This window comes from Meles meles, chromosome 14 (assembly GCF_922984935.1).
Source record: "Meles meles chromosome 14, mMelMel3.1 paternal haplotype, whole genome shotgun sequence".
NCBI lineage: Eukaryota > Metazoa > Chordata > Mammalia > Carnivora > Mustelidae > Meles > Meles meles.
In genome coordinates, this window is record NC_060079.1 from 10,000,001 (window position 1) to 10,025,410 (window position 25,410).

At 42.1% G+C, this 25,410-nt stretch overlaps 2 protein-coding genes across 6 annotated transcripts in view; one reads left to right on the plus strand and one right to left on the minus strand.

Annotated features, from left to right (window-relative positions):
* The window catches only part of LNX2 (ligand of numb-protein X 2), an 81,735-nt gene extending 68,085 nt beyond the window's left edge, over window positions 1-13,650 (minus strand). For 4 of the 5 annotated variants that reach the window (XM_045978544.1, XM_045978548.1, XM_045978546.1 and 1 more), the window contains exon 1: window positions 12,960-13,650. The gene's annotated coding sequence lies outside the window, so the exon portion shown is untranslated. Of the gene's footprint in view, window positions 1-12,955 lie in introns of all 5 variants that reach the window. The other variant, XM_045978545.1, reaches the window with a different exon arrangement.
* An 873-nt stretch (window positions 13,651-14,523) lies between these two features.
* Window positions 14,524-25,410, plus strand: part of POLR1D (RNA polymerase I and III subunit D) — a 43,475-nt gene continuing 32,588 nt past the window's right edge. The window contains exon 1 of the mRNA XM_045978549.1: window positions 14,524-14,680. Within this exon, the coding sequence (XP_045834505.1) occupies window positions 14,655-14,680 (26 nt within the window). The 5' untranslated portion in view covers window positions 14,524-14,654. The remainder of the gene's footprint in view (window positions 14,681-25,410) is intronic.

Here is a 25,410-nt window from a genome sequence, read left to right on the forward strand (position 1 = left end):
AATGTAAATCAAGGTACAGAAGAGTATATATGTATTTATTTATTAGTATTTTTTAAAAGATTTTATTTATTTATTTTGAAAGAGAGAGATCACGAGCAAGCAGAGAGAGAAGGGGAAGCACGCTCCCCGCCGAGCAGAGAGCCCGATATGGGGCTCGATCCCAGAACCCTGAGACCATGACCCGAGCTGAAGGCAGAGGCTTTAACCCACTGAGCCACCCAGGTGCCCCATATTTATTAGTATTTTTAATCCGAGGGGCTTGAACTCAGGAGTCTGAGATTGAGAACTGAGCTGAAATCAAGAGTCAGACATTAACAGACTAAGTCACGAAGGCACCCCAAGAACAGTATGTGTTTGAAAACATCTGTCTGTATAGATACACATGAGTTTATTATATGCACAAAATATGTCTAGAGGGATATACCAAAAACCAACAGTAGTCAACTCTGAAGGAACTATGACTGGGACATGGGAATATAGATATAAAATATCTATTTATGCAGATAGACTTTTTTTTTTTAAGTTTATTTATTTTTAAGTGATCTCTGCACCCAGTGTGGAGCTCAAATTAACCCGAGATCAAGAGTCACGTGCTCTTCCAACTGAGCCTGCCAGGCGCCCCTGTACAGACGGACTTTAAAGTGTATTGAAGTATACCATGGCAGGAGCATGTACTAAAAGAAATAAAGTAGAACACAGCCAGCTTGGCTATGATTATACACGGCTAAAATTAAAAAGCAAAGTAAGCCCACAAGACATTGTCATCAGAAATAACAATATTATGGAGTACTAAAAATGAAGTGGTGTGGCCAAGATGCTTTTTCCTCATTGTCTCGTTTCAAAAATAAGTAAGACACAAGCCTAAATATAGAGTATTGTATTATCTGCAAAGTAAAATGGGAGAAATGCAGTTACCACATAATAAAAATGTAAGAATTCTGTTGCAAGACACATACACAGTTTATATCTACTCTATCCAAACTCATCGAAATGCCCGGTGTTGTAACACACTTCCAAGAATCAAGATAACATACAACTATAATAACACCCACAAAGATAGGCGCATCTGAATTTTCTTGTACTCACTTCCACTCCTGCTGCTTAAGGGAAATCTGCTGTTGCATTCTTTGTTTCTAAAAATGCACCACAACGTCAACTGATGAGTCATGAGTCACACTCCAAAGTCTTATGTACCAAAGAAAGCAGGGCACAAAAGTCCTAGACATCAATTGTAAAGATGTTTAAACAGCTAAGTTACAAATCAAGAGTTCTTCAAAAGGTGACACAAATGACAGTTTTTGGAAGCGATATGAGACACTTGACAATAAAGCTGCAAATTCTGTAAGGATTGATAAAATCATTTGCACTTGTTCCCTCCTAATAACTGGTAGGGTTTGTTTTTGTTGACTCAGAACATACGAACAGTAATTTCCGCTGAGGTACTGACAGGTACAAACTCAACAAACTCTCAGCTTCATGAAAAAAGACATTACCTGAGAAATGACTTGCCAGATGCCTTGCTTCTCCTCTAAATTCCTTCCTACTTTTGCTGTTTAGCAATTTCACTGAGGACGAAACCTCCAGGAAAGGATAAGGCAAAGGGCAGGAACCAGAGATGCCACTATTTGTTTCTCTGTGGCAGTATTAATTAAAAGTTTTCCTGGTGAAGAGGACAAACTAATGGCTGAAAGGAAATGTGAAGACCAGCTGTAGATTTCAGTCACCAGTGTAACAGACTATTAAGATCTGACCTTATCATCTTGTTTTTTTCCAGGCATGTCATTATCCTTTACATTAATCGGCTTACCTGTTCATTGTTTCTCTCTTCCCAGCCCCCACAGCATGGAAACTCCTTAGGAACAGGGACCCCCCTGTCTTGTTCTTTGCTTTATTGCTGTCATCTAGAACAGTGCCTGGCACATAATAGGCATTCAATAAATAGCCAGTGTCGGGGGGTGACCCAATACATAACCATTACTTAACTATCTCAGGCCCGGCACAATCACAAATATGCTATTATTTTTCACTGGAGACTACTCTTTACCTATAATGTAAAATAATAATTACACTAACACCTTGCCATGAGATTCTATGCTTAACTTTTACTATTTAAATATCATATTTGTATCAAAATATAGTAATTATGATAAAACGATTACCTGATTCATCTCAATTTCTGAGGAAAAGAACTTTTATGATTCACTTTCATATCCCAAATATCTAGAATGGTAAACAAGTACAGAGCAGATATTCAAATATTTGAATAAATGATTTTAAAAGAATTTTAACTGGTGGCATTATTAGCCATTTTCTATTTTCTTTGCATAATTTAGTATTTCCTAAATTTTCTACACCTAGCATTCCTATAATCAAAAAAAAAATAGTGTTAGAAGAAAAAAGGAAACTAATGTACTCTTATACCCCAATGTTCTTGATAATGTATGCAACAAGGCAAATCAAACAGATATACCATTTGCTTCCTAGGAGTTATCAGATAGAAAAATATTCTTTAAAAAAGAAATATTACTATTTTAAAAATGAATTAGAAATATTATTTTTAAGAACATTAAGCTTTATCTTCCAGAAAGATTTCTTTTCATAAACCCCAGTATACTTCAAAAGTAATTTCTTTGTTTTTTTATTAACAAAACTATTTTCTTTTGGTTCAAATAACCAAAAGAGTAATTTTTTTATGGAGACATAAAGAATGGTGTACTATGAATAAACATTTTAAGAACTACTTAATAATCTACTTTGCTTTCTCCAGCACTAAGTTTGATTTATTATGCCTCTGGTGAACCCAAACTATACATAGACAAAATTCAGTCACACTGTCACATTTAGAAAAACTAAAACCAGGGGCGCCTGGGTAGCTCAGGTGTTAAGTGTCTGCCTTAAGCTCAGGTCATGATCTTAGAGTCCTGGGATTAAGCCCTGCATTGAGCCCTGCATCAGGCTCTCTGCTCAGTGGGAAGCCGCCTTCTCTCTCTCCCACTTCCCCTGCTTCTGTTCCATCTCTTGCTGTGTTTCTCTCTGTCAAATAAATAAATAAAAATTTTAAAGAAAAAAAAAGACTAAAATCATACCAAAGAACTTCGTAACACAAAAACCCTTTACAAAAAAAAAAAAAAAAAAGGCAAAAAACTAACACAATATACATTAGTTGAAAGTTAATTTTGATGTTTAATAGATTTTATCATCCTTCTGTATCCTACAAAATGGATTTACTAAAATCCTTTCTGTAAATAGCTACCATACTATTTAAAAAAATCCAGACTCAGAGAATAAATCTTGAAGGCTTTCTTAGTGTTATTATATGCCTTTCAAAGATAGAAAAATCATTCAAATGTGTTGACAAATGTACTCAATATACCAGGAAAAAGAAAAGGTCAAAACCTAGAAAAATTATTTTTAATTTTTTAACAAACTCTGATATTAGTCTGGTCAAGTCTCAATTAATGTATCTCATCTATAATGAATGCACAAAGCCTAAAATTAGAGAAATTAATGAGGTTAATAAATATTTCATATGAGATCTAATTGCTATAGATACTCTGAATTCTTATTAAATGGCCCTGACAGAAGAGATTAAAAGGTATGCTCAGCAACTGACCACATGCATTACCTATTTGTACTAAAGAGGCACAGAATGCAATCACCTGCACTCTGATACTTGGCTTCTTCCCAATCATTTTATGTTTTAGCTTGAGCTAGCCCTAGACTACTGATTGTTTCCATATCGGCGTCTCACAACTCTAAGAAACAAAAAGAACAGAAACTCACACTAGAACATATTAGTAAGTACCATTTGAGAACTGTGTCCTAGCTAATTACTGTCATCAGTCCCCCTAAATTAAAACTATTCATATATTTCAGACCTTTTCCTCTTATTTCCAAAAGCAAAGTCTCAGAAATATGTTCGAAATATTTTGTTTGGACCCTTGTCTTATACCATATTCAAACACTGACAGGTAGATTAAAGAACTGAAACTATAAAACTTCTAGAAGGAAACAAGGGGTAAGCTTCATGACAATGGATTTGGCGAGGATTTTCTTTGTTTTTGGCAAGGATTTCTTGAATACAACACCCAAATTATAAGCATCAAAAATAGACAACAGAAGGGGCGCCTGGGTGGCTCAGTGGGTTAAGCCTCTGCCTTTGGCCCAGGTCATGATCCCAGGGTCCTGGGATCAAGCCCTGAATCCAATCCGGCTCTCTGCTCAGCAGGGAGCCTACCTCCCCCCCACCCCAACCCCCACCTGCCTCTCTGCCTACTTGTGATTTCTGTCTGTCAAATAAACAAAATCTTTTAAAAAACAAACAAAAAATAGACAACAGAACACACAATCACATATATCACATCAAAGGACACAAAGAAGTGAAAAAAACAGGTGAAATATCGGCAAATAATATACCTGATAAATGGTGAATAACTAGAATATCTAAAGAACTTTTACTAATCAACAACAAAAATCAAGTAACAATGAAAAAAATGGGCCAGGACTTAAATAGGCATTTCTCCAAAGATGATCTACAAATGGCCAACAAACATAATAAGGTGCTCAACATTACTAATCATCAGAGAAATGCAAATCAAAGCATAATGAGTTCTCATATCATATCCATTAGGATGGCCGCAATCAAAAGCTATAATCAAAAAAAACAGAATAACAAATGTTGGTGAGAATGTGGACAAATTGGAACCCTTGTATACCACTGGGGAGATGGTAAAATAGTGCAGCCTCTACGGAAAACAGTACATGGGTTCTAAAGAAATTAAAAACAGAATGGCTATATGATCCAGCAATCCCACTTTTGGTATTTAAAAAACTAGAAGTCAAAAAAATTAAAAGCGGGGTGTCAAAAAGATATTTGCACATCCATGTTCACTGCGGCACTATTTCTAACAGCCAAGAGGTAGAGGCAACCCAAATGCCCATCAAAAGATGAAGGAATAAGCAAATACATACAACGGAATATTATTGAGCCTTAAAAAGGAAGAAATCCTGTCACACAGTATAACATGGATGAAACTTCAGGTCACTATACTAATGAAATAAACCAGTTACAAAAAGACAAATGTTGCATGATTCTCCTTATATGAGGTATCTGAAGTAATCAAATCCATAGAAACCAGGCCCTAAGGGAAGGGGGAAATGGGAGCTTTCTTTAGTGGGTATAGTCTTTGTTCTGCAAGATGAAAAAGTTCTGGACATATGTTGTACAATCTGAATACACTTAACACTACTCAACTGCACTCTTTAAAATGGTTAAGATGATAAATGTTATGTTATGTATTTTTTACCACAATAAAATTATAGTAAAATTGAAGCAGTGTAAAATATTTTTGTTAAGTTATTTTGATAAGGTTTTTACTTTAACCACTGAATATTTAGTGTCTGCATCGAGATATGCTCTAAGTGTAAAATATAACCAGATTCCAAATACTTAATAAGAAAAAAATGCCAAATACCTTACTTTTATGTTGACTACATGTTACATGTTAATCCATTTTTAATATATTGCTTTAAATAAAATGTAGTGTTAAACTAAAAAACTATTGTTACTCTGTAAGAATAATAACTAGAGGGGAATGTAGAGTCAGTGGAACTTTGGTTTTAAAGGTTTAAGACTGGAGCATATTTAGGCTGGTACAGAAAAGCCAGCCGGGGGGGAAAGAGATTAAACACAAATGGGAGTTAACTAACAAAAGCCTTTCCTGAGAGAGACTTTGAACCATGGGGATCAAGAGCACCGTGTGGAAAAGCTAGCCTTCCACAGATCTGAAACTTACAAGCGGGGAAAGGCAGGGACAGAAATCTGAGAAATCAAACCAGATCATCATTAAGTGGCCAGATTACTTAACAGACGGTAGAAATGGGGCTTGGACAAAAGCATTTGTCGGTGATGAAGGTCGGCAATAGAGTGATGAAGACCAAGATCCTTATATAACGCCAGTAAGGCCTATATGATCTGGCCCTGCCTTCCTCCCTGGTCTCATCTCGGGCCTCTCTCTCCCAGCTCCCTCATCCATCTTCTCACCCTCCTTCAAAGAGCCATCTTCAAAAAAAAAAAAAAAAAAAAAAAAAGTTTATTTATTTGACAGAGAGACAGCACACAAGCAGGGGGAGCAAGTGGCAAGCAGAGGGAGAGGGAGAAGCAGGCCCCCTGCAGAGCAGGGAGCCTCATGCGGGCCCTGGGATCATGACCCCAGCAGAAGGCAGATGCTTAATAGACAGTGCCACTCAGGTGCCCCCGCCCCCAGCCCACCAACTTTTTCTTTTGAGGAGAGTTTACCTGTGTAACATTTACTTCGCCAGGTATCTGTTCAGAGACAACTTCCTCAGGGAAGGTTTCAGGGACACAGTTAGCTGCCCAAGAAACTAGTTCCCCTCACCAGTGCTACCTAGGTCATCTGCAAATAATAGGGTATGCATCACATTGGTCACCTTAAATGTTCTTAAAGCCACATTTAAAAAAAAAGTGAATGAGTTATTTTTAATATTCTATTTAACCCAATATACCCAGAATTTATCATAATTATTTCAACATGTAAACAAATATAAAAATTATTGAGATATTTTACCTTATACTGATACTAAATCTTCAGAATCTGGTGTGTACTTCACACTTAGAGCACATCTCAATTCAAACTAGCCTCATTTCTGGGCAGTTGGGTGGCTCAGTCAATGAAGTGTCTGACTCCTGGTTTCAGCTCAGGTCATGTTCTCAGGGTCATGGGATTGAGCCCCAAGTCGAGACCCCATCCAGCTCTGAGTAGGGCTTCCTGCTCAGGATGGTGGCTGCTTGAGATTCTTTCCCTCTCCCTCTCCTTCTCCCCCTCCCTTCACTTGCTGTATGCATTCTCTCTCTCTCAAATAAATAGATAAATAAGATCTTTAAAACAAACAAACAAAGAAAAAAGACTAGCCTCTTTTCAATAGCCACATGTGTGACTACAGTATTGGACAACATAACCTGTACTATTTTCCAGTGGACTTTGTTGCTCTAGTGTGTGGACTATTACTTGATCAATGTCTATCTCCCCCGGAATATAAGCTCCATGAGAACACCCCAGTGTTCCTAGCTCAGTGTCAGCACTCAGGAGGTGCCAAATAAACAAAACTGACTGGGGGAAATGGGAGGGAGGGGTTGTTTGAGAGACAATTACCCACGCTGTGGATCTGGCCTTTCCTTGGTGTTACCAAAGCAACTTTGGAAGAGAAGGCAGAGCTCATCAGCACAGGGACGTTATCTGGCAGACATAGCACAAAAGTAAGTTCAAGAGAGGCAGAGGGGCCAGTAAAAGCATACTCCAGGTGCTTAACAATGGCTTCCCAACTGGAGAGGGAAGAAGACCTCCAGGCCAACAGATGTTAATACAACAGGGAAGGGGAGGTGGGGCGGAATTAAGAGATCGGCAAGCTGTCTCTGTCAAGAGGAAGGGCACTGTAATAGAACGTGTGGGTGTGAGAAAGTGGGAAGGACAGGATAGGAAGCAGTGTTCAGAGAACTAGATACATAAATTTAGGATTTCTGGTGTGAAAAATTTGGAGGAATGTTAAAATATACTGGAAGTGAAGATCATTGGAGGTGAGCGAAGGTACTAGAAGTGAAAGGCATTAGTCACCCCGCTTAGAATAACTAACTCCTTGACTGAATGCTTTTTCAGATTTTAAGCTGAACAAAGGCAGGAACAATCTTTTGTGGGCCACAGAGCCCAGTGTTGATCACAGAAAGTACGCTTACATGAATACAACTCAAAGTCAAAGTTCAAACATTAAAATCATGTGGAACGAAAGTGGCGATGGTCACAATAGTGACTTAAGGTATAAGTGAAGGACTCCAATTTATTTGTTCAATATTTATGTAGTTTGAATAGTATTAAGAATTCTGAATGATGCATTAATTTTTTAGATTGTTAGTCAAACTCTTAATTTGGGAGGGGGGAGAAATGGGCAGGTAGAGGAAAGGGTATAAATATTTCCCAGACTTATTTTACTTTTATCTACATAACGAATTTTTTATTATGACCAAGTATGCCTTATTTTTGCAACAGATACAGGTCCTCATAACTTGGTTATAAACATTTTTTACAATGGCTCCTACTATACACTTTTAGGGCAATTTGTTATTTAAAAGAACTCTAAGATTACTCTTTCAATAAAGAGAAAAAATTAAAACCTCATTTGTTTTACATATGGAAATGGTATGCTTTTTAAGTGGCACATGAATGTTGACAGCATATTTATATATATATGTATATGTTATATACATATATACTTGTGTATATATTGTATATAGTTTTACTCGCCCGTTGCTTATTTCCTGCATTTTTTCCTATTACTCATACCCAGTCCAGTTTTGAGAAAAAAAAAATTTTTCCCCCAAATGATTTCTCTCCTGAGGGATTCTGATTGTCAGAAGTCACAGTACTAAACCTCAAGGCTGGAAAGATAAAGGTGTAAGCTATGCTTAAACCCTCTCTGCCCAAAAAACTTCTATTAATTTTTCAGCTTTTCTAATCAAGCAAGACTTCCAGAGTTTTGCTAATAACCAAGAGAGGACAAAGTTATGACACAGCTATTGTCTGTTCAACTCTGAACCCTACGTAAGTCTGTCCATCCCTACCACACCCCTCACAACTATCAAAGGAAAATGTGAAAAAGGAGGGTATCATGTAAATAATTATAGCAGTAGGTACTACAGTCACTGAATTAGAAGAGGCATAAATTTTATTACAGTCGCTATATCTTCCTGTGGGTACATGAAGTGCTTTAAGCTTCCTTGCTGGCTCAATTCTCTTTTGTTTTCCCTGACTAATGATTATTTCAAAAATTCAGAGAAATCTGTGAGCCAAGACAGAGCAAAGCCAAGAGATCCATTTCATTCATGCATACATACATTACTATTTCTGATTCGAAGCACTTGGGGATTGCTCAGTGAGCCAAACTGCTATGATCCCGGCTCACCCGAAGCATACGTTTTAAAGAAGAGATCCTACGATACCTGCCTCTTTAAAAGCGTACTAATCAGATGACAACTTCTTATCATGATGTGTATCAGAGCACTTGCTTTTTAAGACATTTCCCTCAAATTTTCATTAAACTACTACACAAAATACCCACTTCTTGTAACTCCCACCAACCCAAAACTTGCATTACCACAGATTTTTCTACTGCTTTGTACTTTCTGAGGAAGAGACATAGGAGAGGAAAACTAAAAGGGATTTTCTTTGTAAATCCCCCAGGCCCCATAACAGGGTCATTTTAGGTCTGGCTGTGTCTTCTACAATCATAATTCGACATGCAAGATTTGTGTACACACACACACACGTGTATGTATATATATATATATGTATATATATATATATGTGTATATATATGTATATATATATGTGTGTGTATATATATATATGTATATATATGTGTGTGTGTATATATACACACACATGTATGTATATGTACATATATCTTGCATGTCAAATCATACATATTTCACACACACATATATACATACATGTACCTTTTTTTTCAACCAACACTGCTTCCTGAGTGGAACCTTCAAAATAAGACCTTTGTTCCTTCTAGAAACCTTGTTGGATTTTGATACAGGAATATGGGCCTGGAGAGAATTTTAACCCCATAAGCATGGATAAGTTAAATGGCACTGCATAATAAAAAAAATAATTGAATTTTGGGGGCAATCAGAAAGAAAAAAAAAGGAAGGGGGAGATGGGCACAGAGCCAGCCTAATTATGAACCCGGAGCTCCCCTCTGATGGTGGCCAAAATGCATTTTAAGGAGAAATGTCTAATACTCAACATGAACACTCCTACCACTATGACATTATAAACCTCTCCTTTGCCTTCCCTTTCCCCTAATCTTCCAAAAAGCTAACCACAGGGGCATGTGGGTGGCTCAGTTGGTTAAATGTCCGCCTTTGGCTTGGGTCATGACCCAGGGACCTGGGATAGAGTCCCACATCTGGCTCCCTCTTCTCCCTGGGCCCATGTCCATTCCCCTGCTTGTGCGTGCATGCGCTCTCTTTCTCACTCTCTCTCTCTCTCTCAAATAAATAAAGAAAATCTTAAGAAGAAAAAAAAAGCTAATCACACCCACAAAGGCTTTACCCAAAGTCTTTATTTTCTCTTTTCCATTCTTTCCAGCTCCTTCCCAGCACATCTAGCCAACATCTTCATTACACAAGTCTCCACCGTTCATTAGTACTTCACTGGATTGGTCCAAAACTAATTATCTTCTCTTCCCCATTTCTACCTTCAGTTGCTTTTAACCACTCCTTTCCATATCTTACAACATTCTACTAGTTCATTAATGTCATCATCACTAAAGGAACAACTAATATTTACCGAGTACTTGTAACATGCGAGGTACTCTGCCAAGGGCATTTTATGCGTAATTTCATTTGATCCTCAAACCCTACTACCTGTCTACTATGATCATTTCCTAAATATTAGGAAACCAAAGTTCAGGATGGTAATTCTACAGGTAAGCAATGGAATTCAAGGCTTTTGTACTGACTTCACAGCCAGTTTAACCAGTATACTCCAATGCCATAAGTCAAAAAACTTAAGAATCATCCTCTCATTAATCATAGCTAGTCACTTACCTAGTCTAACCAAATATACTTCCTCAATGCTACATCAGCTCTACCTCCCCTGCCTTCACACAGAGTAACAACTAGCATTTAGCAAGTCCTCACTATATGCCAAGCACTATTCTTTTTTAAAAATATTTATTTATCTGAGAAAGAGAGAGAGAGAGCTCACATGAGCAAGATGGGGGAGGGTTTGGAAAAGGAGAGAGAATCCTCAAGCAGACTCCCCACTGAGCACAGATCCTGCCTCTGGGCTCCATCCCAGGACCCTGAGCAGAAACCGAGTCTGATGCTTACCAACTGAGCCACCCAGGGTGCCCCATGCCATTCTATTTAAAGTTGGGAGCTTTGGGGGTACCTCGGTGGCACAGTCAGTTGAGCATCTGGCTCTTGGTTTTGGCTCAGGTCATGATCTCAGAGTCATGCAATATAGCCCAGCGCAAGCCTCTCTGCTTTGCTTCAGGTGGGTTTGGGATCCTCTCTCTCCCCCTTCCCCACCTCCCTCCCCCACCTTCTCCCTCTCTAAAATAAATTAATAAAATCTTAAAAAAAAATAAAATTAGCAGCTTTGCATCATAAGTAGATAAAGCCCAAATTTCTTCATTTGGCACACAAAATCCTCCATGTCCTGCTCAAGTCAGTTCAATAAGTATTTGAGTGCCTACTGTAATCAAGGCAAAGTGCTAAGTGCTCTGAAATGAATAATACACAAACGCCTGAGTGCTATTCCAACCCCAAACAATGCGCCCCTCAGCCAGAGTAACTACATGTGGATCTCATAATGAAACACCCTACATGTTAGTCCCTTTGCCTAGAATGTACTGCGAAAATTCCACAGCCATCCGAAGGGCCTAATTGAGGTCCTCCCTAGCAAACTCCAGGCAGAAATGCTCCCTTTTCTAAGTCCCCACAGCACTTTATTCAAATTACTTTCAGGTGGCTTAATGGAACAGGTATGGATCAGCTTCCCAGTAAGACTGTGATCACCGGTGGGGAAAGAACTGATCCTGGCCATCCATGTCTGGCACGCAGCAGGCAGTAGGCACTCTAGTGCATGCTGAATAGGTAAATAATGAAAATTTTCTAACTTAATGAGAAGAAGAGAGAAAAAAGATACAGAATTAGGAATGTTAACACACAAGTACGCCAAATTGAAAGTAGTGTTATTGTACTTTGGTTCTGATTTGGCCTACATTTTACCCCTCTGGGAAAACTCACATGTGAGACTTGGACAAGCTAAAAAGGCAAAACTTTTTGTTTTTCATGGCCCAACAAAGCTCTGACGAGCCAAAAAGGATACTAGATCAAAGTCCACTTTCTAAAGGGTTGTGGAGATGGGAATCAAATCTGTCAGAGAAAATAAAATTGATCTACTGAGATCCAACTTCATCAGCGCTGTGTCACACTCCACTCAAGGAAAAAATTTAAAAATTTAAAAAATCTGTCCTGGGAGGAAAGCCAATTGACAAATAAGTACTACTGCTGCAAGAACGTGAAATTCTTAAAGTGAAGGCAGTTCTATAAACCAGAGCTCGCAACTGTCTCCTCCTGCCACTGCTTTACACTCAACTTCGTTTCTGGTTTCTGTGATTTAAAGAGCCCATGCCTCCGTGTACTGTAGCTCCTAGTAGAGAAGAACGTCTTGATTCCCGACCTGAACTGCAAACTGTAACATCAGAAGAAACACTACGTATGTTAGAAGTCCTTGTCTGAAACATATGGCATAAAGCTCTGGAAGCGACTGAGGTCTTTCCTGGATGGTGCTTTGTGTGCAACTGCTTCCAAATCGAGATCCGTATTTTCAAATCACCCCCTTGAAGACGTGAGCTCTCCCTCCCCTCCAGCCTCCAGGGAAAGGTGAGAATTCAGAGGCAACAGGCTGGGACGGTGGGTATCTCCCTCTTCCTTTCCTGGAGAACAAGATCCGATGTAAGGCAGCTAGTGCCCCTCTCGTTTGCAACACACACACGGGAAACAAGAAACTCATCCCCACCTCTCCCCTCCTGGAAAAAGCGAACGACGCAAAGGGCAGCAACACAGTGGCCGGAACCACCAAATGGTAACAGCCGGGGGCCTCCCGCCTCTCCCAGGCGCCTGGCCGGCGGCGGGCACCCGGCTCAGGACAGCCCGTCCCTCCCTCCCCGCACCAGCACGGCCGGCCCCACAGCGGGTCCGGGTCTACGTTCCCCCACAGCCCGGGCGAGCGAGGAGCAGAGCCGCGGACGTCGGCCGCTCCCCCGGCGCGGCGCTGCCCCACACCCCGCCGACGCCCGCACCTGAGGCGGCCGCTCGGGACCCGCGACAGGGCGCGGGGCCAGGCGGGCAGGACAAAGTTACTCACTGGGAAAGAGCGGCCGCCCGGGGCGCGCACCGGATCGCGGCACCGCAGCCCAGCGCCAGGTCCGCTCTCCGCGGCCCGCTGAGGGAGCGGGGAGCCGGCCGGCCTCCGCTTCGCCGGGAACCGCCGCAGCCGCTGCCACCACCGCGGATTTCCTGGCAAGAAGCAAACTCTGGCCAAGACTTCACTTCTCAACCGCCCCTGCTGCCTTCCCGGGGGCGAGCGCCGGGGCCGAGCTGCCCAGCCCGACACGCACCTGGGCCAACCGGCTGCAGCACAGGGCGGGAAGGAGGCGGGCCAGAGAGCGGCTCCACCTATCCGAGAGCTCAGGGGGCGGGTCAGGCCGCGGCCGTCACTCCCGGGTTAGAGTGAGCCCACTCCGCCCCTCGCCGCCGGCCCTCCCCCACCCGGTCTCGGCTGTCCCTGCCGCACGCCTGATTCCCCCCGCCGAAGACACGCTCAAGAAGTGGATCTGCGCTCACCGCCGACCGCGGACCGCCGCGAGAAGCGTGGAACAGCTGGGGGAGGCAGTGAACATCTAGGGGAATCGGGTGGGGGGTAAGAGAACAGGTGGCGCAGGAAAGCAGAAATAAAGGTGTTGCTGGGGCAAGGGGACTCTGGGGTAAGGTGCGAGGGGCGAGGACTGATCCGGCTGTGAAGGACACGGGGAGTAGGAGATTGAGGAAGGATGAAGGAGGGTTTTAGTGGAGAACACCTGGGGGGGGGGGGCGGAGAGAGGAGGTGTAGGAAGGAAAAAGGGCGGGGAGCGAATCGGGGTGGTGAAAGGTTGCCGAGGCGGGGACGGAGCCACCTGGGAACAAAGGTGAGAGGGAGGCTCCGCAGGTGAGGAGGTTTAAGCCGAAAGGGTAGAAGGCAAAGGAAGTCCAGAGCAAGGGAGGACGTACGTATTACAGGTGTAGCAAAGATTCTAGGAGAGAAAGGACGGGGTGCAGGAGGGAGAAGAGCACTTTACTTCCAAACTCTCGCTCCTCCCCACGAAGATAAAAACGAAGGCTTATTTTGACCCATTTGAGGTGTGCAGCTACAAGATCCCGGATGACAAACACAATCTGAAATTAAACCTTTTCTGTTGTGAAATTCATCAAGGTGTATTGATCAACTATAGTTTAAATCCGTCATCCCCTGACCACCACCACCCACCCCTGCCAGGCTTAGAGGTCCCTCTAGGGAGTAACACAGTGCCCGAAGGGTCAAGAAGCTTGTCTGAAAGAGGCCCGATTCCGCCCTGAAAAGAAAGGTGATTTGGGGGCTGCAGGTAAGGCCCCGCCCCCTTCGCCATCACCTGGCCGAAGGTGCCCAGGGCTGAACCCAAACGCCCACAGGCGGGTCTCGGCCTTGAGGTGGGACGGGAGACCGACCCCATCTGTCCCCGCTAGCTCAGCGGATGGACTGGCTCCCGGAGCTCCAGGTGAGCAAGTCCAGCCCGACCACCGCCCTCCTCGCGCCGGGAGCCTGGCCTGTGGGCGGGGCCTCCCGGCGGAATGTACACGCCCCGCCCAGCGGCTGGGCCTCGCCGCGCCGCCTCGTCGCGCCGCTGTGGCTCCTCCTCCTTCCTTCCGTCCTCGGCTCCTTCCGTCTGTTGTTCCTTCCTTCCTGCTTCGCCTGCACGTTTCACGGTATGGGTTAGCGCCTCCGATCCGCCAGCACCACCTGAGGATCCCGGAAGCCGTCCCCGTGATGGAAGAGGACCAGGAGCTGGAGAGGTAACGGCCGTGGAGGCGGGTGGGCGGTGGGGGCGGGCGGGAGGAGCAGGCCGCGCCCTGCGTCGGGAGCGGGTGGCCGGGGGCAGGTGGCCGATCGGGTCCTCAGCCTCCGCGGCCCGGCCCGGCAGCGAGGGCCGGGCTGGAAGGACAGGAGAGAAAAGTGGGCGCCTGAGCGGGAAGAGGGAGCCCCGCCTGGGATGGGAGGGGAGGACATACGAATGTGTTTGAGTAGAGGCGCCTCGGTACAACTAGGTGTCCTGGAGGGAGCGCAAGTTATGAGGCCGGAGTTAAGTCCCTAAACCGCCCACCCGAGTTAGAACAGCAGGAGTAAATAAAACTAACGTAAGGCCACGCACCAGGCCTCTGTTAGCCGAGTGGCGTTCCGTCAGGCCTAAGCCCCTGTAACTGTGGCCCAACTTACTGTGTAGACTGCTAATAAAGCCACTCCTCCGTGCGCTCAGCTCTTTCTCCCTCCTGCTTGATTGACGTTTTGCAGAATTTCCATTCTAGTTTATCTCCTGCAAATGGAAACCATAGTGGGGCCTGCACGGTGATGATCTGCAGCCCCAACTTTTAAGAAGATCTGTGTTTTTGTATACCTTTAAATACCCTTTCATTCTCTAGCAGAGCCCACCCTATCCCAGTTCTGTCCCTTTCTTGTGATTCTGCCAAAAGAATATTTTAGCAAACATTTATGTTTGTGCCCTTGTGGCCATGTGGACGGTCAGATGGAGTAGGGCGAAACTGGAGGCAATCATTAAATATTTATTGATAGAGTCTGTGGAGGCAGGAAAATAAGGGGCTAATATAAATAAATAATTCTATGTAATTGGAGTGCACTAGAGTGATTTGTTGCAATTGTGATACAGTAGATGAAAAAAAAAGCTAGTTACAAAACCATATTCAGTATGATCTCATTTTTATAAAAAATATGTGTGTAGAAAAATATCTGGATTGAAGACCTCAATGGCTGAAGGCGAGAGGAAGACAGCCCTGGAAATGGTCCAGGCAGCTGGAACAGATAGACACTGTGTGACATTTGTATTGCACGAGGAGGACCATACCCTAGGAAATTCTCTCCGTTACATGATCATGAAGAACCCGGAAGTGGAATTTTGTGGTTACACTACAACCCATCCTTCAGAGAGCAAAATTAATTTACGCATTCAGACTCGAGGTGCTCTTCCAGCTGTTGAGCCATTTCAGAGAGGCTTGAATGAGCTCATGAATGTCTGCCAACATGTGCTGGACAAGTTTGAGGCCAGCATAAAGGAATATAAGGATCAAAAAGCAAGCAGAAATGAATCCACATTCTAGTCTCTTATGCACTATACGGGGAGGACATCCTCTAGGATATTCTCTTCGTGATCTTGCAAAACCCAGAAGTAGAAGTTTGCGATCGCAACACGGTCTGTCCTTCAGAAAGTCATGCTTCTAGCTATGACCCATTACAGCTGTTGGAATCCCCGCAAGAACCTTTGTACTCATCTAATAAATTCCCTCTTTTATTTAAACTAATTTGAGTGGTTTCTGTTGCTTCATCTGGAAGATTGACTGTGTCAGGGGTTTTTTGTTTGTTTTCTTTTCTTTTCATTGAGCCAAAAGTGAAAGTAAGAAAGCTAGAAGAAAACTAGAGACCTAGACAAGGGCTTTGATCAAGGGAATTCAAAAGAATATGCATTCATGGCTGTGATTGGGGGAGAGGGAGAGATGCAGTAAAGCATGGCTCCAGATAGACTGTGGTTAGTTTAAAAAAGAAAGAAAGAAAGGTGGAAGTGGGAAGAGGACTTAACTTCTTGCTAGATTATTTTTAGTAAATTGTGAGAGAATTGCATCTTTTGCTCTGACTGGTAGGTTGGGCAAAGGTAGGAAATAACTTGAAAAACTTGTAAGAATTCTCGTTTCACAGGAGAGTTAGGTAGGATCTAGCTCCATCTTTGTGGTAGCATATTATGGGATAGATGCCAGTTTACTGCTTTAATTTCAGGACACTAACAAAATATTTTGCCAGAAAGGACCTAAGTAGGTCAAGAGTTTATATTATAAAAGAGAAAACTGGCATGACCAGGTAACATCTTCAGTCCTTATGTGGGTATCTAAGTATAGCTCAGAAGTCCAATAAGGATGGGGAGGAGGATATTTCCATGTTGGGAAAATGATTTTTTTTTTTTTTTTTACTTAAAATATTAGTGAACCGCCTCTGAACTGCCCTGTTAATCTCATCAACCTTGTCTCATATCTGTTCTACCCCAACTTGACTCTTAATTCACCCTAAATCTCTTGTCAGCCTTTGAACCTGAGCATCGCACCCCAGCACTCTGTGCTCTGGGGCCTTTGTTTTTGCTGTTCCATATTCCTGGAACACCCTTACTCTGCTATGCCCTAGGGTAGGTAAGAACTCCTAGGTCAGACTCCCACCCTAGTTTAGGCACTTTTATGTGATTTCGTTTTACTCCTGCGTTTCCTGGTCTTGGATTCACTATGCCATTGTTAGTGCTTATATTGTCTATCCACTATACTGACTTGCAGCACAGTGCCTGATAGGTAGTAGACAATTAGAAAATACTAGCTAAATCCATGTCGGTTGTTAAGGCATGTAACCTTTTATTCACTCCATTCAGACCTCTTTCTACAAGTCTGGCCTAGAACCTACATACCTACACTCAACTTCTTCGGATAAATATATTTCTGTATTTATTGAGCACCTGGTATATACCAGGCCCTGGGATGGAACAGTATTGGATGAGACACAGACCTTCTTCTCCTAGAGCATACATTATAATAGGAGTAATTTTTTTTTTTTTAAACTTGGAAGTCTGTGAAAACAAATAATAGGGTCAAGATAGAAAACATGAGGGGCGCCTGGATGGCTTAGTGGGTTAAGCCTCTGCCTTCGGCTCAGGTCATGATCTCAGGGTCCTGGGATCGAGCCCCGCATCGGGCTCTCTGCTCAGTGGGGAGCCTGCTTCTCTCTCTCCCTCTGCCTGCCTCTCTGCCTACTTGTGATCTCTGTCTGTCAAATAAATAAATAAAATCTTTATAAAAAAATAAAAAGAAAAAACATGAAAGGCGAATCACCTTTTGGTATGGAAGTCAGGGATGCTCTTCCAAAGATTACAGGAAGAGAAGGAGCTAACTGCAAAAAGGAGAATGTGTTTTGGTGGACTAGCTGTGCAAAGGTCTTGAGGCAGAAAACTGGTAGTCTGAGGATTTAAAGATACTGAGAGATTTGCTTATCTGTAGGATGGTAAGCAAGAAGAAGGGCATAGGCTATGGATTCGGTGGGAAGAAGAGTTGGGGTGGTAAGGGGTTTGGATTTTAAGTACAGGTAATGATACCTGATACCTGATACCCAGAAGGCAGAGGGGGAAAGGAAAAAAACGGAGGGCAGGACAGTGCAGTGGAGGGATGATTTGAGAGGACTCTAAGAGTGTCATAAGCCTGGAAGGGCAGCAAGCTAGTGATGGGCAAAAGAAGGTTGATTTGAAATAATTTTAGAACTGAATTGGTACAGAATTGGCAGACCTCAGGAACTGGATGTGGAAGATGGGGAAATGTGATTCCCACTTAGGTTTGGGGTCAAAATACTGCAATGGGAAGCGTAAGGGGAAAAAGTAAGTTGAAAAGTAGAAAAAGTAACTGGACTCAAAAGTTCCATTCTGAATGTGGTAGACAGTGGATATGTGAGTTGGAGGCCATGAAAAACATATAAGCTACAGAGAAACTTTGTGAGTTCTTGCCATCAAGATGATGTAAATCCATAAAAATGAGTATGATAAAAGAAGTTGGCCCAAGACCAAGGCCTGGGCAAGCTCAGCATGAAAGGCTGGTTATGAAAGTAGCAACCAGTGAGGAGACTTGGGGAAAAGCCAGTGCTTTCAGAGAGGGGAAAAAATGTTGAATGAGACACAGGACAGAAAAGTGGTGATTGGCATTAACAAGGAGATTGTTGGGCACTGGACATTTAGTTTAGTGCCTGAGAAGGCTAAACATTAGCACTCATTGTATAGAAAAGGGGCTTAGTTTGGGTTTTCCAATCAAGAAAATACACTGGAGAGCTAAAAGTTAGTGGGAGGAGGGAAGAGGGAAGGTCAAAGTCATAGTCCTAGGGTAGGGAGTATTCTAGACTGATTTGACAGAGATTATGGAAAGCCAGGGTCATTGCAAGGAAGTTCGCACTTGGGGATGTAAGGAAGACTAAGGGGATAGGTAGGAAAGGATCAAAAATTTCTTCGCCTCATCTAAAATTTTGCCTCTGAATATTCCTGTGGGGATGGCAAGCAGGATTATTTAAACAAAGTTTAATACCTCTAAACCAAGACCTTCAGGAGATGAAAGCGAAGCTTAATTAGTGGACATAGGATGATGATAGTCGACTGAAGTAATTACCAGCAGTCCGTGTGGGAAACGCACCGTCGGTGACTGCCTCCCCAGCTCACGGCTTCATTGCTCTTAAGAGGATTTCTCATCACTGATAATGTGGCTTGCTGGCTCGGTTCTGTTTAGGGTAGCCATAAGCTCACAGGTTCAGACAGAACAACTTCAGAAGGCAAGGGGAAAGAAAAAACTGAGGGCAAGACAGGCAGGATAACCCAAGAGCCAGGTGTGAGTGGGGGGGAACCTGCGTAAAGTCTTTGGAACCTGAGGAAGACTGAATTGCTCTGTAAAAGGATGAGGGACATAAATAAGTAGGAGTCTAATGTATTTATATGAACTGTGAAAAAATAACTTGATCAGTACCTACGATTTCCTCTCTTAATAGCTTTTCACTCTAAATAAACTAATATTAATGATTTAAAATCAGGAATCTTGTTCAGCTATAAAGCACTATGCCTTTTAAAGAGCTAATCATTATATAAAATGATTACATACCAAAGGCTTTTAATATATACTAATTTGAGTACTTGCGCAGCACTTTCTATTTTCAGAGCACTTTGCAAACTAATTATTTATAAATTGCATATAGCTGTAACATGTAAGTGCTCTAATTAGTTGGTATAACACAGGTGCCTACCAAGTATCTGTAGTGATTTAAAAAAAAATGTCTACACAAAAAGTAGACCGTTTAGTACCATTCTGATCAAAGAGTGTCTTGCATTTCAAGAAATAAAGCATATCAAGTTCTATGGTACACCATTCCCCACCCTTCTTTTTGTCTCCTCGAAGCATTAAGATTGTAGATAGTCCCCAGATCACTAGAAAAGAGTCATCTTTTCAGTTAGCATAACTTAAAATCAGAGACCATCTCTGTTACATCCCTCAGACTGAGCTCCTAGGAAGTAGGCCCAAATCCAGCAGTCTGCTTTCAAGTACTTACAAAGACCTGAAGCCCAGCCTTTTTGTCCTCAGATTCTTGGGCGTTTTGGTTTGGTTTTGTTTTGTTTTCTTCTCTTTTTGAAACTTTATAAACCGTCTTGGTACAATTACTGTGTGGTCTGCAGTTTTTTTCAATGACTTCCTTCCATACCTAGATGATTGGATCTCTGTACAGCAAATGTGATCCTAGTAGGGGCACTAGCCCTAAGAAGTGGAAGAGATAACAATATAATATCGGACTGTCATAAAAAACCTTACACAGTTTTAGAGAGACGGCAGACAACAGTATACATATGACAAAGAAAACAAATTGTATTTATGATAAAGTGCCCTAACATACAGTGTTGAGTAAGTATCGTGCTAAACAGACCAGGCTGGGTGAGCGATGCTTGTGAAACCAGGACTGTTCCATGAGCACCTACTCTGCCCGCCACAGGCCTAGGCACTGTAGCGAGCAAGTAAGATGGGTGTAGTCTGCCTTCCAGCAACTCCTTGAGTATTAAAGTTGGCAGACTTGTAAAATAAATAGAGTATTCCAGGATAAATCGTTTTCTCTTTCCCGGTGTAAAGGAGCCAGTAAAGACTCCTGAGCCATGGAATGCCCCAAGGCTTTTAATTTTTTTTTTTTTTTTTAATCCCTTGCGGGTGCAGAATGAATAAGTGGAAGGAAACTTTGTAAGACAGCAGTGCATTGGGCGACATTTCTAACAGTCCAGGTGTGATGTAAGGAGGGTGCAATCTTTAATCTGTATATGCGTTTGTCGTATATGGTAAAGAATATATAGTAAAAAATACCAAGTTACTGGGACAGTAGGATATTGTAAGAGTTTCAGGTTGGCTAATATACATACGGGAGTTGATTTTTTTATGGGCCCTTTCTTCTTTTTCCTTTCTTTTTTGGTTTTTTTGTTTGTTTGTTTGTTTCTTAAGAAAAGTCTATCTTGGCAGTGGAAATTGATGTGCTGGGGATCCTGAATACTTGAGCATATGAGTCAAGAGGTTGTGGTGTTGCAATCACACTATCTGGGTCTTGGTATTGGCTGTAGAGTTTCTAGCTGTGTGACCTTGGACAAGCTGTTTGACCTCTCTGTGCATAGGCTTCCTCATCTGTAGAATTGAGATAACAGTAATACTGGTCAGATAGAGAGATATTATAGCTATTAACTTGGATAATACTTGCAAAGTTTATAGAACAGTATCTGGCCCGTTGAGGACATTCTTAATGTTATTAATGTTATTATAATATGAATTGTGTGAAACAGGCTGGTTTCATTCATATTTCTTCCAAGTGAAAACTGGAAAGCAAAACTCCTCTGTTACTTTTGTTTCCCCTAGCCTAGGACAAATACAAATTTGTGGACCCCTGTATGAAAGGTTATCAGTCTGCTACATCCATTGCTTTCAAAACTTCTATTTTAAAATAGCATTCCTACTTAGAGAGTATAGGTAAAAATCAAAGAGAAATTGTGTTTCTCCTCTTTTCACAAAGAAATTAAGATGGAACATTCATAATCTTTCCTAAGCTTCAAGACAAAGGTTAAGCAGGAGGGAAAGCAAGTACTAGAGCAGATGGCCACCTGTTTGGGTGCTGTGTATCCAGATATTGACAGGAAGCCAGGCTAAGCATAAAATTGCATGCAATAGAATCTATTGGTATCATATCTAATAATACTAATCCTCAGTAGATTCCAATATTTGTTACACAAGACATTTACTAATATATCAAAAAGAGAGCTGCCTGTGTGTTTTTCTAAGGTTGCCGTGCTGACTTGGGTCAAACCTCAACATTGTAGGTCATGCCTCAACCAATTCTGTTAGAAGGATTCCACAAGAAAGTCAAACTCCTAGAGCATGTAGCAGATGGAGACTGCACCGGTGGCTTAAACAACAGTTGAGGGTTTGGAGTTTTCCTTTTTTTCTTTTTCAAGGGTGAAAGTGGCTTTCTTTCTGGGGCCTCTCTTTCTAGATAGTACTGTATAGAAGTGAAGGATAGGGACTCCAAAGTCAGAGGCCTGGTTTAAATCTTGGCTCCACCACTTTCTAACTTGTAAATACAAGACGGTGTCTTAACAGTTCTGACCCTCAGTTTCCGTATCTATAAAATACCAGCTTTATAGGGTTATTGTGAAGAATGAGTGAAATAAAGCACTAGCACAATTCCTAGTGTAAATACTCAAATATTATCTATCACTATTGTTATATTGATTATTGCTTAAACCAATTAGTAGTGATTAGTATAGTGGCTTTCATAGTATTGGTTCTGTCTCATTATCCGTGGGAGACTTCAAAGCTGGCTTGTACCAGCTGGTCTCTATCTTCCCACATCATTACCTGTGACCGTCTGCCCCAGTGGCCTTCTCAGTTCTTTCATATCTGCCTAGCTGGTGCCCCTTTCAGAGCCTTGGCACCTGTCCTATACTTCCCTAGGCTCTCCTCCCCTAAATCTTCACATGGCCTGTCTCTTCAAGGTTATTTACTCAGGGAAACATCCTTGATCACTGTATTATTTATTCATTACTGTATAACAAAATGTCCTAGAACTTAGTGCTGAAAACAAACAAACAAAGAAAAACTATTTCTTAGAGTTTCTGTGGGTCAGGAATCTTGTTGGAGCTTAGCTGGAAAAATCTGACTCACAGGATGCAATCAACGTGTCGTCTGGGCTGCAGTCCTCTTGAGGCTGGGATGGGTGGATGATTGCTTCCAAGCTCACTCACTTGGGACTGCCTCCTGCCATCGGATCCGGCTTCCCCCAGAGCAAGTGATCGAGGAAGTAGAGAACTCAAGATGGAAGCCACAGTCTTTTTATACCTTAATCTCAGAAGTAACATCTGTCATTCATTTCTGCCCTATTCTGTTTGTTGGAAGTGAGTTAATGAAGTCCAGCCCACACTGAAGAGGGCATTATACAAGGGGTGACCCCACCTCCTGACTGTCAGGGCAGAAACAACCATAGGTAATCCAGAAACAAATGATTATGGCTCTTCTCCAATAAAACTCTGTAATGGACACTGACATTCGAATTCATACAATTTTCATGTGTCATGAATTTTTATTTATTTATTTATTTATTTATTTATTTATTTATTTCCAACCATTAAAAAATGGAAAAACTGGAAAAAAAAAAAAAGGAGGTAAGGATCCTTAGGAGTTGAGGATCCTTAGGGCCATCGTAGAGACTGCTTAACCACAGCTGCCTTCTCTAAAACGGCCTGTATACCTGTATACAAACCTCCATCAGTTTCTATCCAGGACTTGCTTCATTCCGAACTGACACTGTATTTTGTGTTTATCTGTTTGTTGTCTAACTCCACTTGAATATAGGCTCCCTGAGGGCAACGGCTTTGTCCTTGTTTGCCTTTGTATTCCCAGCACTTGAAATCATCTGGGCACATATAGGCATCCATTAATATTTATTCAGTAAATGAATGACTGTGTATGATTGAATGTCAATGTGGGTGTGACTGCCACAACAGGGAGGAAAAACTGCAGAGAAAGCCTGAGGAATTGTAATGACATTATATTGTACACTCCTCAGCTGACGTGCACATACTCAGAGAGCCACTGAAGTAACATGCCTTTAAGAAAAAAAAATTCTTAGGGCGCCTGTCTGGCTGGCTCAGTCAGTAGAGCATGCAACTCTTGATTTCAAGGTCTTGAGTTCAAGCCCCACATTAGGTGGAGAGATTACTTTAAAAAAGAAAGGAAAGAAGAGAAGGAGAGAAAGAAAAGGAAAGGAGGGAAAGGAAAGAAAAAAAGAGGAAAGGAAAGGAAGGAAGGAAGAAAAGAAAGAAAGAGAAAGAAATCAAAGATTGATTCTTGAGTGAGGCAAGGAAGCACGACTGACCTGTGATGGGAGGAAGAGCTGCAGTGATTAACATCTTAGCCTAAATAAGGGTGGTTGTACTTTATAATCTGTTTCATTTATGGCTTCTCCCTATCCCTAAGAGCCTTTGAGATTGCCAGCCCTTACCACCTTTTCCCATGCTACATTTCTCTTTCTTCTATTGGTCTAAAGGAAGAGGTAGCATATTCACCACTTGAAGGTGATCAAAGGACATTTTTATTTTGCAGTGACAGGAATATCGGAAGGATGGCCCTGATTATCCCGGAGAGCTTGTGTCCACAGAATGCTAGTGGGGCCAGAGTCGTAGGATTATTGTTTGGGGTACTGTGAGATAGAATTCTAAGGGTTTGCTTTTAAGGTATGCTGTTTTGTTGATACCGAATACTGTATCTGTTTCCTGATTGGCTGTCTGATAAACCTATCCCTTTATTATAAATAGCATTGCTTTGGCAAAATACAGCGTATGGGCATTTTTTCCAGCAACTATTTTAAGTCCTGCTATGTCCTAGGTCCTAGGGATGCAAAATGTATCTCATTTGGTTCCTGAGCCAAGTATTACTGAACTGCTGAAGGAAAGGTATTATTTCTTCTAACCTTCCACCTTCCTTAAAATTGTGGTCCCTCCTCCAACACTCTTAGCCTCAGCATTTTCTTTATATAGCACTTAATGCCTTATGACATCTATAGAATTAACCTGTTTATTGTGTCTATTCTATACTGTCTATTCTTCCACACCACCCGTCCCCCCACCCCCGCCGCCTTCCCTAGTCACCACCACCATCGCATAAGCTCCACGAGGACAGAAGTTTTGTCTGAATGCTCACTGCTGTATCTGGAGACTTTGGCCACTACTGGATGCTCAAAAAATATTTACCAGATGAATAAGTAGAAGACTGACTCTGTATTTTTTTTTTCATTGAATATTCTAAGAGCTTGGGGCGCCTGGGTGGCTCAGTGGGTTAAAGCCTCTGCCTTCGGCTCAGGTCATGATCCCAGGGTCCTGGGATCGAGCCCCACATCGGACTCTCTGCTCAGCGGGGAGCCTGCTTCCTCCTCTCTCTCTGTCTGCCCCTCTGCCTACTTGTGATCTCTGTCAAATAAATAAATAAATTCTTTAAAAAAAAAAATATATATTCTAAGAGCTTAATTTTAATTTGAAAGGTTAAAATAATCTGTAAGCTTTGGGATTGTCAGGGAGGAGACAAACCTAGGAATTCATTTAGGCAAAAGATGCTCATTAGTAGAACAGACGAAGATTAAGGGGTGGCCTGCACCATAGGAACCAAGTGGCTCTTATGGATGAATCTACCAGGCGGTAGATGGGTCCGTAAAGGTCGCTTAAGCTAAAAAGAGCTGGTCACGTTATTTAGACACATCTAAGAAGGTAAGGCTTTGGATCTGGAAGGCCAAATTGGCAACTGAGTACGTCTTGCATTCGTGAGACCCGACTCCCAAGGCAGCCACTGTTGGCTTTGCAAGTACATACCTACCGCATGGTTTCAGATTTAGGGAGTTCACAGATCAGTAATATTTCCCAAAATAAAATCTATCAGGTGAACTCTGTAGG